The sequence below is a fragment of the Mugil cephalus genome, chromosome 12 (assembly GCF_022458985.1).
Source record: "Mugil cephalus isolate CIBA_MC_2020 chromosome 12, CIBA_Mcephalus_1.1, whole genome shotgun sequence".
NCBI lineage: Eukaryota > Metazoa > Chordata > Actinopteri > Mugiliformes > Mugilidae > Mugil > Mugil cephalus.
The window spans coordinates 26,714,786-26,731,707 of record NC_061781.1 but is presented as its reverse complement, the minus strand read 5'-3'; the positions used below and the strand labels follow the sequence as shown (position 1 = coordinate 26,731,707).

Below are 16,922 nucleotides of genomic sequence, written 5' to 3'. Positions count from 1 at the left end.
CTTCTGAAATCTAATCAGTTCTCTGTGACTCTGGTGTCTTCATACGTACATTTTCTTTGTGGGCTTTTCACGCACGGCCTCGGATCATAAACCCTGATAATAAGAATAACATTTAGCCTGGTGTCACATGAGATAGCGTCGGCTCTCTGTGGAGTATCTATCGATGACACTGCAGGTCAGATAACATCCTCACAGGTTTGTCCGGTGTCGACGCCACCGTTACGGCGGCTCTGTCTCCTGTGTGTGATGTGACCACAGGTTATGCAGCGTGTTCAATGATTCAGTCGGAGGAAATAGCCCCACGTTGGCACGTGCCATTAATTCTTTATTGTGTTTGCCCCAGTTATGTCACAGGCTGCCAACAAGATGTTAAACTGTATTTCAGAGTGTTTTTCTACTTGGCAGTCCAATTAGCAGAGTGTAGTTGCCCACTGGCGTGTCACTGCTGCAAAGTGATCTTTTTTTCATTGTGTTGAAATTAAAAGAGAGAGAGAGAGAGAGAGATGTGAGGCCCAATAACGTGTCTGCTCTGAATTATTTATCCTCCTTCACCTATTTAAAAATTGATTATTTAAAACACATTAAAACGTAGGAAACAGACCCGATGAAGCCTGAACTTTCCTCCACGGCCTCAACAACCACACAACCGCAGACTGTTTGCAGCTGATGTGTTAATACGCGTCTGAACGTAGTTCCCACAAACAACAGGAGTGAATCCAGTCAGGATGAAGCTACTGCATCCAGCTGTTTCTTTGAAAATCCTCCAGTGTTTAATACATTTAAGATTGGACGCCATTATTTTTTAACACTTTTCAAAGTGAAAACTGAAGCTGCTTCTGTCCAGCTCCTCTCTGTCGTCATGCTTTTTAAATCCAAAGACACACCGAAGATGAGAAACTACAATGTGAAGATGGAGGAGACGCTGTCTGCAACCAACGATGAAATCAGTTTCAGTCTGAAGTGAAGTTGCATTAAAGCTGAAATCAAATCTGGTCAGGACACCAGTAGCGATACCGGCCTTAATAATGAGCAGCAGCAGCAGCAGCTCATAGTTTCCAATGAGGCGTAAACCCTTGTTGACTTTGAAATCAGATCACAGCCCACTCATCCAAAGAGCAGAGGACAGAGAAGGATCAGGCCCGTGGTTTTTCCTGGAGCAGCTCGGTCACATATGTTGTGAGACCCTCACAGGTTTGGGCAGATGCCGATGTGAACGTCTCCTTCATGGACACGTAGATGCAGGAGCCTGATTCTGGAGGAGTTCATGCAGCCTCTGGACAAAATGATGCAAACGTTTGATTTGTTGTTATGAAGATGAATTCAGTTGTTAATTAGTGGAAGAAAAAAAAAGATGTGAAAGAATTGTAAGTTCCTCAAATGTAAAATGTGGGTTTGTGTTAAAGTTTGTTGGAATATTGTGACGAAGAGCTCGGAGCCTCTTCCTCACGCTGCCAGGTCTCATCATTATGGCTGAGAGATGAAATGAAGCTGCTGCGCAGGGGGAAGACTGAGCAACATGACCTGCAGCTATCGCCCTTTGTGACTGACTCATGAGAGGGAAAAAAAAAAAAACAGACGCTGAATTCCTGTTAAATATTCAGATTATAACGGCTCATCCAGGACGTACAGCGCTGCAGCCACCCCAGCCAAAACTGGCAACCTCCTCCGGGACTTGGCAAGCGTCTAAACCAGGCGTGAATGCTCTTTATATTTACTGATGTGTATTAAACGCACACTCACACACAATCCCGGCGCTCTTCTTTGGTCTTCATGCGAAGGATGAATAGCAATGATTAGCAGCCAATTTGTCTGCAGTCTCTAATGAAACTCACACACAAGATGAGTAACTCCAGCTTTCAGTGGGACCTTTTGGCAGAACCGTCTCACATCCGTCTGGAAGCTCAAAGGTAACAGCTTACTGTCAGAAACTGAACCGAGGGCAACTAATGAGCGAGCAGCAGCTGCCGGTACGACTGCTAACGCTCAGCCGCTCGTAGCTAAAGCCCAGCCAAATTAGCTCCACAGAAAGAGGAAAAAATTAGCCGGGTCGAAGGTGGACGGAACTGTTAATGAGCCTGCTGAAGATTTAAAAAGAAAAATAAATGCAATTATTTTAAAGTCTTAATTTGGTCTGGCGTGAATATGTAGAAGTGTGATCAAGGACCCCGGTGGTCAAGTTTATCCTCAGAGACTTTGACCGACGGATTATTAGATATTTTAATTGCACAGTTCAAACGTTGGCTGCTTGTTGAGGCAAAGTACAAATAAAATAAAAACTCCTGAGGTGTCACAAGTAGAAAACATTTAGCCTGTGGAGAGCATGATGAGACGGACACCATATTCATCAAGATTCGTCTTCTAGGGTGAATGAACATCGGCATAAAACTGGTTCCACAGATGTTTTTGCTGTAAGCTAATTTAATGGAAGGAGTTACCGAGCCGCTGAACAGTGAACAAAGCTACGTGCTCTTGTTGTCCAGCACTGAATGTGTTCGGCTACTTATGAGCTGCACCAAAAAAACCAGAGCCGTTGTTTCGAGACTCCGAGCATTTAAAAACAAAGAACAAACATACATATTTATAACCTCTCCTCCCTCTGCAGACATTAAAAAGTTTACTTTGCTTAACTTAGTTTCTCTTTAATGAGTCACTCGCTTGTTTTTTGTTCTTTTTTTGCTCTTTTGCTGATGACTGTGTTGACATCACCATTTGTTCCTGTCGCTCTTCTGTCTGTGGGAGTGTTCAGAGAGACGTCGGTGGAACGAGACGATGTCTTTCTTCTCCTAAAAGCTGATAATAAGCTAATTAGTGGAAGCCAGGGGAGGAAATCAGTGAAAATGACTCGTCTGTTCAAGCTTTGTGGACTTTTGTTGCCTCATGTGTGTTAAAGACAAACTGCCTTGCACGCTCCTGACGTCTTCTTCTTCCTGATGGTCTGTTTAAAGTTAGCTCCTTAAAAACAGCGCAGCTCTCGCTTTAGATCCTCCTTTAGCCCAAATCCCTGTATGATATTTGAAATCTACTCCACTGTGAATTAGCTGCAAATATTCATAGGTGGGAAGAGAGAATATGTTCCAGCAGGGAGTCCATATTATCCTTCATTATCCTTGCAAAGCCTTATTTAAAAATCTCTTTTAATGTAGCTCTGAATAAATGTGTGAAACAAATTCCCCTCCCCAAGGGAGGAATTCAGCATTCATTTTCTGCCAGTTCAGGTAGATGGGGATCTAATGGGATTTAAAATGTGTTTGCATGAAGGCTAGAGAGTCCCTTTTGTTAATTGATAGCACTTCACATTGGGCTAATTCCATTTAACTACATGTCACTGAGAATTGAAACAAGCTTCTGGCCACTGTTTGTAAAAAATATGTTGCATCAGTTCAGGGACGAGCAGCTGCAGAGACGTCGTCGGGTTTAATGCAGATGTTCAGGTTCCTCTGAGGACGCGTTGTGTTATTCTTCAGTAATTAGCTAAAAGTTAGTGTGCTAACGACATAAACTGAAACGATGGTAAATGTCACTCCTATTTTAAAAGTAAAGTGAAGCTGAAGAGAAAACGGCAAAACATTTGCATAACAATCCACTGATCAGCCACAACATTATGACCACTGACAGTAGCAGTAAATAACATTAAAACGTAGGATGCTGGTCATAATGTTATGGCTGAGCTTTCCACCAAAAAAAAAAAAAAAAAAAAATCTCATTAAAGTTGTCAGGGTCAGCCTGAAGACTGGAATCCTCATAAAATAAAATAATTCACATACTTACAGACTCTCAGACGGCTTCTCTGCAACGTAAATTATCCAAAAACGAGGACACAGAAAAATGTTGTGCACAGATGAATGTGGAAGTGATCAGTTCCAGGAGGCTCGTTTCCTTTTAGTCAGATTGAAAACAGACATTTGAAATATTTCATGTAACGATGCGTTTTTATATATATGTATATGTAAATATATAAAGCTGCAGGGAGCTGTTTAATTCAACTCCTCGTTTTCCTGAAACTCTCCAACGCTGAGGTGGGAGTGACCCACAGAGACACAGTGGAGGCATTAAAGAGAAACGCAGCAGGCTGAAATAATTCTCCTTTTACATCCACAGTTTATGCCGAGAAGCGGATCGTTTTAGTCAAACTAGTGAGTCATGGGCCCGACTGAGCTCTTGGGTGTTAATTTTCAGGATCAGCACCTTGGACAGCGGCCATGACATTCACAGTGATTTTAACATTTAACTCCCGCGTCACTTAGTGGGAGAAGCTGGAGAATCTTGTTTTGCATTTAAGAGAAATAAAAATGAAGCTAATAACAACAGAGGACATTTCGAAGACCCTCTGCTATCTGGTGGCCTTTGCTGATTCTGTTTGGGGGAATTCCACATCGGACTGGGCCAGTGATCTGGGATCATTTTAGAGTTTTTCGCCCGTGGCAAGGTTATGTGCTGTAGCTTCCTCTTCAATATGTGTTCCCTTAGGCTGTTTAACTTGCCTGTGACCTTCCTCGAGCACACTGTAGCGTCTTCAGCGCCAGCAGCAAGATTTCCCCCCGAGAGGATTGATTAAAATAAACGTATGTGCCTGTTCTGTATGCAACAAAAAGGAAAACTGACACAGGGGAGCTCATCACTGGAGAGGAAGAGTAAAGAGTCTTAATTAACGGGGAGGGAGAGTGTTCCACAGTGACAGAAACATAAATAGAAATAATGAAGTCACTGTGGGGTTAGGACTGTTTTTGTGGATAAGGACCAACCTTCGTCCTCGGGGCCCTTCGGAAAATCTTGTGCGCCCTCAGGCTTTAATTCAGAGACGTTTCTTCTCCCCCTCGCCGGAACACACAGGATGTTCTGCTGTAAGATTTTCCAGAGAGTGAAAAACACGGACGTCAGAGCTGAGGACGGCCTCGGAGGGGCTCTCGTAGTGGTATTTCTCTGAAGACTCGGGCTGACGTATACCTCGCCCGTTGTTAGCTAATGAGTGAGTAAAGACCAGAGTGCATTCAGAGTGCATTCTGCTCATATCAAATAAATATGCCGTAAACGCAGTAAACGCACATAAGCACGTCAGAAAAGACTCACATTTCAATTTGATCTGATTTGCTCAAGTCAAGTTGAACGACCGACCACCAGCAGGACCAGACTCTGGTTTTACTGTCCAGCCTTAACAGCTGCACTGACTCCAAGGTCACTGCTGCAGACTCTGGTAAAATGTTCCTAAATAAAGCAGAACAATCTAAAGGTCACTAAGCCCACGGTGAGTGTCTGTGGTTCTGATTCACTCTGATTGGCTGATCAAAAAAAGCTCAGGGGTCACACAGAAGATGCTTCATGTTCATCTAAACGTTCAGAAATCAAGAGTAGATCAGCTGATTCACGAGAGCACAGCTCTGTAGCACAGCTTGTAGCTCTTCCTGTTTCCCATTTTGAATGAGTGGAACGCAGCCTACTGCCACCTGCTGGTGGGAAGAGTTATCATGCCGGGTGAATGTTGATGTAGCAGCTGCTCGTTGGCTGCAGTCTGTGTTGTGTTCAAGTTCAGACAGTCGGCCTCTGTTTCCAGTAGCTTCGAGGTGTTGGTCTTGTACCTTTAAGAGCTCGTTGGAAATGTGCACGGCCACGTCCTGTTTTTCTTTTTAACCAACCAGACGTTAACTGGTGCTGTCACACAACAGCCGCACGGCCCCAATCAACAAGATCAGCCACATTCATCTGACTAATGAATAATTACTACGAATGTTTCTTTTTTTCCTTTTTTTTGTTTTGATCGTTGCCTCTGAATATTTGACATAAATATGCTTGAGATGTGAAACCACATTTTCAGAGGCTATAAATTACAGCTTTTGAAGGCAGAGTAATTAAACAGTATTGTACTGCAGCACAGATGAAAATAAGCAGGTCACGGCTGCAGCGCTGTATGCCATGTTTGCATCTGCCTAATTCCCAATAAAACATTAAAATGTTGGGAAGCATTTAGAGTGGGGGGCGGGGTCAAACTCATTTACTTTAGAGGCCACATTCAGCTCAGTTTGATCTCAACTGCCAGACCATAATAAAATAATAATAACCTAGAAATAACAGCCACTCCAAGAACTTTCTGAAAAATGGTGCATTTAATGAATTATCAACAACAAAATGTTTTATCAACAACTGGCTGTTTCCTGCTGCATCTCCTGCTCAGTTCTAGGTCTCAGTGTCTCTCGACGAATTAGGAGCAGCAGTTACTTTTACTGAAAACTTGCATTAAATATCTTCTGTGCATATTTTAGCACTTTGCTAATTCCTCCCGCAGGCCATATTGGACTCTGTGGTGGGCCGGTTTTGGGTCCCCGTGCCGTACGTTGTGTGACATGTGTTTGTGAATCAGAGTGTTTGGGACTGTGTTCAAGCTGTGTCGATACATCAGCTTTAAGCAGATGTTTGTGAAGCCCGGCGGTGACGTGAATTACTGTGCCCGGATTGCACCTATTTTAATATTCATCCACAAGGCTCCACTCAGTGAGGGGCTCAAAATGGGAAAGTGGCGGCATAAATCACAATAACAGCCTTAATACTCTCACGGCTGCTTTGATTATCTACCACGGAGCAGCACCCTGCCGTATTTAATGATGCCTCCGGTTTGCAGTGCTCTGCGAGCTTTGGACACTCATTTGTGCTGCAGTTCATTGTGTTTCTGTTGGTGCAGAAAGCAAGCTGAATGATTTGCCTTGTCTGGCTGGGTTGAACTGTTCACAAAAGCCTGGAGCTCCGCTGTCAATGATCTATCCTTTTGCTTCTTTATAGTACGAGTACTTATTGATCTGATATGTCACCTGCCCAGAATCGGTGATGACAGAGCTGGTAATCAGTCATTTGAGAGGAGAGGTTGTTTGTTTCTGTTTGGGTCTCCATCCTTCACTCTCCCTCTCTCTCAGTGTTTCTCTGTTTGTGTCCCCTGGCGTTGTCTGGTGCAGACTGAGAGCAGGGGAGGGGTGGAAAGGAAAAAAAGAAGAATGACATCTCACAATTGCACGCAGAGGTTTTTGTTTTTAGCTCTGCAGGGAGAGAACACAATACAAGAGCCCTTATTCTGCCCCCGGCTGCCTCACTGGTCGTTTTACCTCTGCCTCACATGGAGCTGATGGAACGGATATTCTCATATTTCTACACCACGCCATGATTCTTATCACTTTACATCAAATAGTATGTTCAAGGATAGGAAGAAGATATCGCCCTTGGCTCTACCTCGTCAGCACATTGTTGATGTTTGCGCTGCTCAAGGATTTAGATTTTTATTCTGCTTATATTTCAGGTATTCAGCTAAAAGACGTCTCTGCTCTCTGGTGGAAACGTTTCTAGTAGATGTGAGGTCACGAGCTGTTCCTCAGCGGACCCTTTCGGATTGTTCTGCGTCAGGTTTTGCGTTGCTGTCTTTCAACCGGTCTTTTCCTCTCCGCTCCTGCAGAGGTTTGTCGGGAATGTGAATTCAGAGGCCATCGTCCAGAACAAGCTGTCCCACCCGGTGAGGACGCGCTTCCTGCGCTTCGTCCCTCTCGACTGGAACCCCAGCGGCTGGATGGGCCTCAGAGTGGAGGTGTACGGCTGCTCCTACAGTGAGTAACACGCACCCTGCAGTTAATCACACACTTTGGGAGCACTCAGTCTGCACATCAAACCACTGTAGTTACACCTCCCGGACAGATTTATACACCTGGCTTTGCAGCTCAGCTCTTGATGGAGAGTAATGACGACTATTTCATCTTCATGTGGTTTTATCATTCTGTTTGGAACTGAAGACAGAACTGAGAAAAACAACTATACAGCCGGAGTGTGAGACGTCCTGTATGGACACCTCCAGCTAAGTGAATCCCTAATGTGTGGAGCTGCTGGGGTTGATTATTGTGATTTATCGGCTTAAAAGGAACATGTCAGTGCGTTATTATAACGATACAGTTTCATACTGGGTTAACGTACAGCTTCAGAATTTCCTACATTTCTGCAGAAACATAATTTTCACACTAGAGTGGACAAAATACAAAACGCAACCATACAAACAGAAATATTATACCTGCGCTTTGATTTATCAGAATCAGAATCAGCTTTATTGGCCCCGTATGTGAACACTTACAAGGAATTTGACTCCGGTCACTTTGCTCAATGATGCAACAAAATAAAAACAACACTTGAATAAGCATAAAAATAAAAATGTACTAAAAGAAAGGAAAAACTGTACAACATAAATAAGACATTTGCCAGTGAGTCCTTGTCTCCAGCGTGTACTGTGAGCTCCTTGTAGCCAAATGAGGAATTTAGCCCATTCCCCAGAACAGAACCATCGTTCCACAAATAATATTGGCTCATTTTCTCTCTTTGCTGCTTTAAGGACGTGTTGTTGATGCTTTGAGTCACTTTTGTGCAGAAATTACAAACATTGCAAATACTTTTTATGTAGCTCTTTGTACATACCCCCCAAACACACACACACACACACACACACACACACACACACACACACTACTTTTGTTAAAATGGAGGGACTGACTCACTGTTGGAACTGCAGCAGCGTTTCATGCATCAGTACTGACACCCGCCTGAACTCCTCCATTCATATCAACACCAGCATGCTAATTAATATAGAAACACTATTGTGTTTACATATATTCTGTTAATGCTGTTGGTTTCATACAGACACAGTAAAGAATGACACTTATAAATAACGTCCCACACACGCTGACTCACTTCAGTCTGGGACACATGGCAGATGTGACAACTGCTGCTCTTCTGTCGAACTCAAGAGCCTCACATGCTATTGGAGCGAGTGCCCTGAATTACTGGCTTTATTTAACTATCCTCACATAATGGAAGTTGATGTAGTTAACACAGTGCAGTCGGCAATTACGCAAGAGTCTTAAAAGATTTGAAGAAGCTGTTAAAGTAGCTTGTGATGGGATGAGGCGTAGAAACGGACGCACGCGCACAACCAGGAAGAAGAGAAGCATTCAGACTCACGGCAGCGGTTCCATCCTGAGCAGCTCTCCATAAAACACGTGGAATGGGGATTCACTGGCACGCTGCGCCCACGCCTTGTGAGGCAGCGCTAACTAGATGAGCCAGTGAATTACTGTACAGCAGAACGGCATCAGAACACGGCGCACTGAGCAGGTTTATGATAGCCACCCACCACCCACACCGCGCTCAAGAGCTCTAATGTTAGACAGAGCTGCTGCTTCATGTACTCTCTGTTGTTGCTGGGTTTATGTTAATGTGCCTAAACTAATGAACAAAAGCAGAGCCAGCTAACATAGAGCTCTGCAGCATTACAGGCTGGAACCTGTCAACCATTCCTGGAGACTCTTCATGTGTGTATTTAAACTGATCTCAGCTGTAAAGATGTGCTTCACGTGGACGGGGGCGTCGCAGGTCGACCAGCCAACACAGCTCTGGCCGACTGCATGAGATCTCATGACCCTGTGCAGTTAGCAGGAAGAATCCAGGTGTAAATAATTAAAGAACGGCGCGAGCGAGGCCCCGGCCGGGCTCCTTTCAGAGGAACCATCCAGCCGTCATTAATATCAGTGAAGCATTACCAACACTGGGGGATTATTCTGGTGCAGTGCAGTGAATTCCATTAGAATAATTAAGCAACAAATGCCACACATGATTGTGCTTTCATTGTGTGTAGTTGTGGTATTTCTGTCTTTGTTTCTTTTGATTGCAGACACGTATACATATGGCACCGCTTAGGTGTTAGTTTGTGCTTCAGAGATCTGAAAGCTGACAAAGAGAACCCGAAAAAACACGTGAAACTGAGATATGGTAAAAACTCAGAAGGGTGCAAAAGCGGAAGTACCACCGATATAACAATAACAACAATAATACAAGAAGTTTTGTTCATATTTTGACTGATGCAGTGAATACATTATTTGCAATCATTATTATGCTCAAACATCAATAATTGAACAGCCTTTTTAATTATATGCACATACAGAATTTCTAATTCAGATTCTAATGCTCACAGATTTCTTCTTATCTAAAGCCGTGAAGCTGCTGAAGCTGCTGTTGGCTCAGAGCTGGTCCCGTTTAAAGGTCAGCGTTTCCCAGAACGTGTCGCTCCACTAACTCAGCTCTGCTGTCGTTTCCTTGCAGAGTCATACGTGGCAGACTTCGACGGCAGAAGCTCGCTGCTGTATCGGTTCAACCAGAAGTCCATGTCCACAGTGAAGGACGTCATCTCGCTGCGCTTTAAGAGCCACCAGGCCGAAGGCGTTCTGCTGCACGGGGAGGGCCAGAGAGGAGATTACATCACCCTGGAGCTCCATCGAGGAAGACTGGACCTTTACCTGAACCTAGGTCAGACCCCCCACCCAGCATCAGCTCTCCAAAATCAGTAGTATTGGTTTCCAGTGGTGATGCGAGTGTCCTCGTGGTGATTTGGAGAGTCATTGCTGGAGATTGAGGCAGAGATTAGGAATGATTGAGAGCGTATGACGCTTTTAGAGGAGGGGTGTAGTGTAGGATGTCTTCCTGATGGAGCCAGCTTTTCATTTCCAGTTTTTACGCCACAGAGTTTTGAGTTCAAAGTGACAAATCTAGAGGAGACTGAGAGTGTGTTTAAAGCCGTTCATACCAGTCCCCGTGGTCGTGTTCCAGTGTGCGTCATGCCTCTCTGCCCTCACATGGCCAGGCCGGCTGTAAAGCTGCTGCCCTCTCTGTGTTTGTTTCCAGACGATAGCAGGCTGAGGTTCAGCAGCCGCCGCGTCGCTGTCACCGTGGGCAGTCTGCTGGACGACCAGCACTGGCACTCGGTTCACATCGAGCGCTTCAACAGGCAGGTTAACCTCACGGTGGACTCCCACACACAGCAGTTCCAAACCAAAGGAGAAGGACACTCTCTGGAGGTGGACTACGAGGTGAGTCTGAGGGCGTCACAGTCTGGAGGCAGCTCGTAAATGTGTGTCACAGATAACGCTGAGGAACGAAGTCTGCTTTCAAATAAAGAACCATACGAAAGAAAGAGAAGTAGCAGGCGCTTAATGTCTGATGCCTCTAATACGGTGGCCCGGGAGGTTGAAACCAACTTTATAAAATGTCAGACACTTTTACAAAGCTTGACACAAAACATTACCCCAACACATTTACAAGTCCTGGAACAATTTCAGAAAACAACAAGACGCAAAACACTTTTACAAACACTAGCTGACCAGTAGCACTGTTCACGTTCAGTGACATACAGATAGAGGGCGCTATGCTGCACTTAACATAGTTTAACATTTCAACCGTTTGTTGAGATGTCCCCTGCGCGTTTGGACCATACCATTTAAAAACTCTACAGACGACTGCACGAAAAACTAAACCACACCAAGCTGCTCATGTGTTGCCCACAAAAAGAACAAAACATCACTCGCTGTCCATCTTTGGTCACCATGGTAACCATCAGCGTCAACAACAACTCGTGTTGACCGCTCCTGCTTAGAGCAGAGTTGGTACATTCCCTCTCCGGTTGATGGTGGCATTTGTAAATTAGTTTCGCTGTCTGTAAAAGTGTTTGTCTTGTTAATTTGTTTTCTGAAATGTAAATGTGTTATGGTAATGTCATTTTGTTTTGTGATATGTAAAAATGTTTTCTAAAACGTAAATTGTCTCAAGCTTTGTAAAAGTGTTTCACATGTTGTTATGTTGGTTTGCACGTCCTGGTCAAATCATGGGCTCAGTGGCTCAGACATCTGGGAGGAATTTGAACTTGTGAAAACTAAAAGACTCACAGACTGGTGTTATTGAAATCTCCACCAGATCTGAAGCACCAGAAACAAACGACACCACTGAAGCAGGCAGCTGGTTTCCTATAGTTTAGTTTTTGGGTTGTCGGCTGGTTCAGCTTCAGATTTCTATCATGAGACGTAAACACCACGTTGCATACTAATCTTTTACACGTTTCTCCCGAAATGAAATGAAACAAAACTGCCTTCGAGGTAGAGATGATGCCACTTTGAAAAAAATATGTTTATTTCCATTTAGCATCTCAAAGGTAAATGTGACGGCTGTTCTGATTAACTGCAGCCTGATGGAAACGAAGAAGAGTAGATGTAGATGTGGGTCTCAGATCAGGCTGCTCGGCTGCTTCTTCTAACACGGTGAAATGGAGACATTTACGTTTAACCCCTAAAGTCCTCAGCTGTTTTTAGAAAGGTCTTCATGAATGGCAGAGGTTATTATCACCTGCATGTCTCCCTGACAGAAATGAAGAAGGTTAGAGCATGAATAGCGACCTGTGGATGGAGCAGATACATGTAGGACATTAATTCTTCTGCGGCTGCTGCGGCCCCCGCTCCTCTGGGAAGGCTTTTCTAAAGATTTTCAGGATTTGCTTTCATCCATCCAGCAGATCATTAAGGGGGTCGGGCACAGGTGTGGGCTGATAAGGCCGGACTCACTGCTGGTGTTCTACATCATCCCAGATGTGTGGACGAGGTCGGGGCTCTGGACAAATGTTCAAGGACAAAAAGTTCTTCCACAGAAAAACACTTTGCAGACAGAGACTGTGTTTGGTAGAAAACAGAGAAGTCTTCCTGTAAATGTCCTCAGTGTGTGGAGATGAGAGCAGCAGCCTCTGATCAGTGTCTCTCCGGATGCTCTGAGTGGGCGTTGTTCTCTCATATGCTCATTTGCTGGCTCAGGACTGGTTTCGTGTAATAGTTTGAACATGTGCATGACGACAGCTTTCTGCTTTCTTTTCCGTCACAGCTGAGTTTCGGCGGCATCCCTCTACCCGGTAAACCCGGCACGTTCCTGAGGAAGAACTTCCACGGCTGCATGGAAAACCTCTACTACAACGGAATCAACGTCATAGACCTGGCAAAAAGACGCAAGCCGCAGATACACAGCGTGGTGAGTGACTCTGTGGTTCTGCTGTGAGTCAGTGAGCCAGATTGAGACTGCACGATAACATATTTTAATATAAACGCACAACTGAAAGAAAATGACTGAACATCAGGAAAATGATTAATAGACCTCCCTTTAGCTTCTACACTAGTACATCTGTGATGAGCTTTCTTTACTTGGACTTTGACCTATTGATCGACTGTGTTGTTGAAAGACAAACACTAGGTTTCCACCTCAAGGTTGACTCTCTGCTAATGGCTTCCTTCAGCGTATTTACAGTATACAGTCATTGATTTTCTGCCTTTAAAGGCTCACGAATGTGAAAACAGCACTTTGCCATTTAGCACCCATCTCGTCGCGCCGAGCGTCTCTATTAAGGAGAGAAACCGATGTGATGATATTTAAAACCAGTGGAATAAATGCAGAACGAGGACACGCGTGGGCGACGGAGAGGAGGTGGGCGAGCGTACTGAGAGGAGAGAAGTGAACAACAGTTTAATTTTCTAATCATATATTTGAATTCAGCGTAGGGTCCAAGGTTAGGCATGTGTGTTGCTGCAGAGTTTAACCTGTGAAAGTCGTCTGACATAAATAAACCGGCTGTATGTTGGTGGAGCTGCCTCCTCGCCAACGAGCTCCTTTATTCCTGAAAATAAAAGCGTAAATTGTATGTTGTGCATGCAGAATGTGGAGAGCTTCAGGTAAAGGCCTGGAGGCTGCTGTTCATCACAGGTAATATGTGACTAACACTGGCTGTGTTATAATGTTCCTCTAATAATCAGAATTAAACCACCACCATCAGAAGTAGAGGAGAACATTAGCTCCTAATAACCATGCAAACCCTTCATCTTTTTAATTTAGCGTGTATGTAAACAGTTACGTTTCTAATCTGTGCAGCCAGTGATTGCCACAGGTACTATGTTCACCATGCTTTAATACGTGGTGATGGAGAAACGTCTTTTCTGCCGCGTGCTTTCTTGTTTTCCTCTCTGCTGATTTGTGACGACATCTGATTAGTCAGCTTCACATGGCTGAAAACAAAGTGAAAACAATAATCACATCCATTATGAAGGCGGCGGCTGCAGCGGGATTAAGTCCAAGTGCATTCTGTAGGGGTCACCTCCTGCACCAATCAGACGGGCCGGCCAAAGAGCCACAGGCCACATCTCATCGGAGACAGCCCCGCCGTTAACGTGTGACTGCTGCTGCTTTAACGCTTCTCCGCTGACAACACAGGCTGAGGTGGAGCGAGCTGCCGCGACGGAGACTGTAATGGAATTTCAATGGGACAATCTCGCCGTGGTTGATGGGAGGGAATCACATTGAGAGTCAAAGAGCTGAGATTGCTCTGCAGCGGCCTGCAGGCAGCACCACTGAGGGGACGCAGACACTGAGCTAACACAACACAACCGCTGCCCCGGATGAAAGTAAACTGCAGTTTTTTGGTTGAGTCTGCTCGGCCATATCAATTAAAAAATTATTCTTTTATTAAACTTGGATCTGTTTTTTTTTTCTTCTTCTGCTGCTTTATTTTATTGTGAAAACACATTAAAGGCACGAGAAAAAAGATTCGTAAGGGCAAATTAAATTAATCTTTGCCCAAAGTGTTGCACTGTTCCTTTAATCGACATAGTTTTTCTGTACTTGAACTTTCATCTCCACATTGTGGCACTTTTATGTCATGATAATGAATTTATATTTTCATCCAAGTTGTACAAATTACTGCTGATGAATAATTTGCCGTTTAAGAGAAATAATTCAGTTTGATTCATGGTTTCATTTTGGGCTAGAGCAAGGCTCTGCTCATGCTTCTTTAACCAGCCGCTCCCTTTTCTTGTGCATATCAACGTGACATTTATTTGCAGACATGCCACAGTGAATTTCCCTCGATACCAGCCTCTAACATGTTGCTGGAGTTACATGTAAATCTGAGTCCGTGGCTTTTTCGTCCTCCAGGGCAACGTGACCTTCTCGTGTTCGCCGCCCCAGCTGGTGTCTTGCACCTTCCTGAGCTCCAGGAGCAGCTTCCTGTCGCTTCCTTCAGCAGCGCTGGCCGTGGGGGGTTTCTCTGTCCGCTTCCAGTTCAGGACGTGGAACCCAGATGGGCTGCTGCTGTCTGTGCAGCTCAACCCGAGCCCCCAGAAACTGGAGCTCCAGATCAGCAACAGCATGCTGCATCTGACCGTCCACAGCTCAGGCCGGCAGAAATCTGAGGTCTTTGCTGGTGAGTCTCTGATTTTCTCTGTGTGTTTGTGAATGAATAAATAATCACACATTCTGTGCGTCTTATTCCCAGAGTGAATTTAAAAATCTCTTTTAAACCAAATCTCACATTTGAGGTTTTAACGATTAAATTGAATCCATGAATCCTCGACTCTTACAAACAACAATCACGATAAACGTCGCATCCAGTTCACAAAGAAGCAGTAGAAGCTATTTGAGGCATGATGAACAGTTAAAAGGTGCTGTGGATCTATTCCACAGCTAAAAGATCTGTCCTCTGCCAGGACAAAAGACCCTGTGAGTGTTTCAGTGGGACTCTGAGGCATCGCTGAATAACGGTGTGTAACGGATAGCCTTCACAATACAAGACGTTTTCAATTTAGCCATTCCTCTCATTTCTACAGTGACCTCAAGTGAGTGTCGAGGAAGACCAGTCTCTGAGCCAGCCCTCCTAATCATCGTATTGATCCTGTTCTTATCGTCTGCAGTGATGGTGCCGCCCTAGCACAGCACGGCACAGCAAAGAGAAAGATTCTAGCTAAGATACACTGGCTTTAGATCCAAGTTTCCTGAAGAAGAATAGACTTGATTGAGCGTATTATTAAACTAAACTTTAGCTTTGAGTCTCAAATATCAACACAGCTCTGCGTCAGACCAGCTCTGCAGAATAATCTACAGTCATTGTCCTTCTGGAGAGGGGAAATCATTCTGGCTCTTTTTTATTTATATATTTATGTTTTCGTTGTATTTCTTGAAACCAATCACAAGCCATCTTTGGATGCAGCCCGTGTCAAAATAGAAAGAGCATGAAGTTCATAATCATTAAAACCAGATGATTTGCTGAATGATACTCCTGTAGATATTTATTAAACCAACATCACAGAAGCTAGTGACACGATACGATATGATATTATACGATACGATACACTATGACACAATACGATATGGTACGATAAGATACGATGCACTATGATACGATACGATATGGTACGATACGATACACTATGATACAATATGATATGATACACTATGATACGATACGATATGATACGATACGATACACTATGATACAATATGATATGATACACTATGATACGATACGATATGGTACGATACGATACACTATGATACAATATGATATGATACACTATGATACGATACGATATGATACGATACGATACGATGCACTATGATACGATACGATATGGTACGATACGATATGCTATGATACGATATGATACGATACGATGCACTATGATACGATACGATATGGTACGTTACGATACGCTATGATGCGATATGATACGATACGATACGACGCACTATGATACGATATGATATGGTACGATACACTATGATACATTATGATACGATACGATATGATATGATACGATACAATACGATGCACTATGATACAATACGATATGGTACGATATGATACGCTATGATACGATACGATACGATGCACTATGATACGATATGATATGGTACGATACGATACGCTATGATACGATATGATACGATATGATACGATGCACTATGATACAATATGATACGATACGATACGATACGATATGATATGATATGATACAATACACTATGATACGATATGATACAATACACTACAGTATAATACATTACTCTATCCTATGATACAATACGATACGATATAAGTTACAATGCGATAAAGGTACAAAACAGTACAAAAACGGAGTATCTAAATAACTACAGTTTAGTGAAATAAATCAACCAAAGATTAGTAGAAGAAACAAACTTAAATTGGTGGATGTTGAATAAACAACGTGTACATCATGAATAATATGAATACTAACATGAATACTTTTACTAGGAGAAAC

The 16,922-nt window shown here is 43.7% G+C and overlaps 1 protein-coding gene across 1 annotated transcript in view; it reads left to right on the top strand.

Annotated features, from left to right (window-relative positions):
• The window catches only part of LOC125018041 (contactin-associated protein-like 5), a 72,812-nt gene that overhangs the window by 18,807 nt on the left and 37,083 nt on the right, over nucleotides 1-16,922 (top strand). Inside the window, exons 4-8 of the mRNA XM_047601679.1 lie at nucleotides 7,430-7,577; nucleotides 10,111-10,314; nucleotides 10,690-10,874; nucleotides 12,706-12,849; nucleotides 14,800-15,067. Of these exons, the coding sequence (XP_047457635.1) occupies nucleotides 7,430-7,577; nucleotides 10,111-10,314; nucleotides 10,690-10,874; nucleotides 12,706-12,849; nucleotides 14,800-15,067 (949 nt within the window). The remainder of the gene's footprint in view (nucleotides 1-7,429; nucleotides 7,578-10,110; nucleotides 10,315-10,689; nucleotides 10,875-12,705; nucleotides 12,850-14,799; nucleotides 15,068-16,922) is intronic.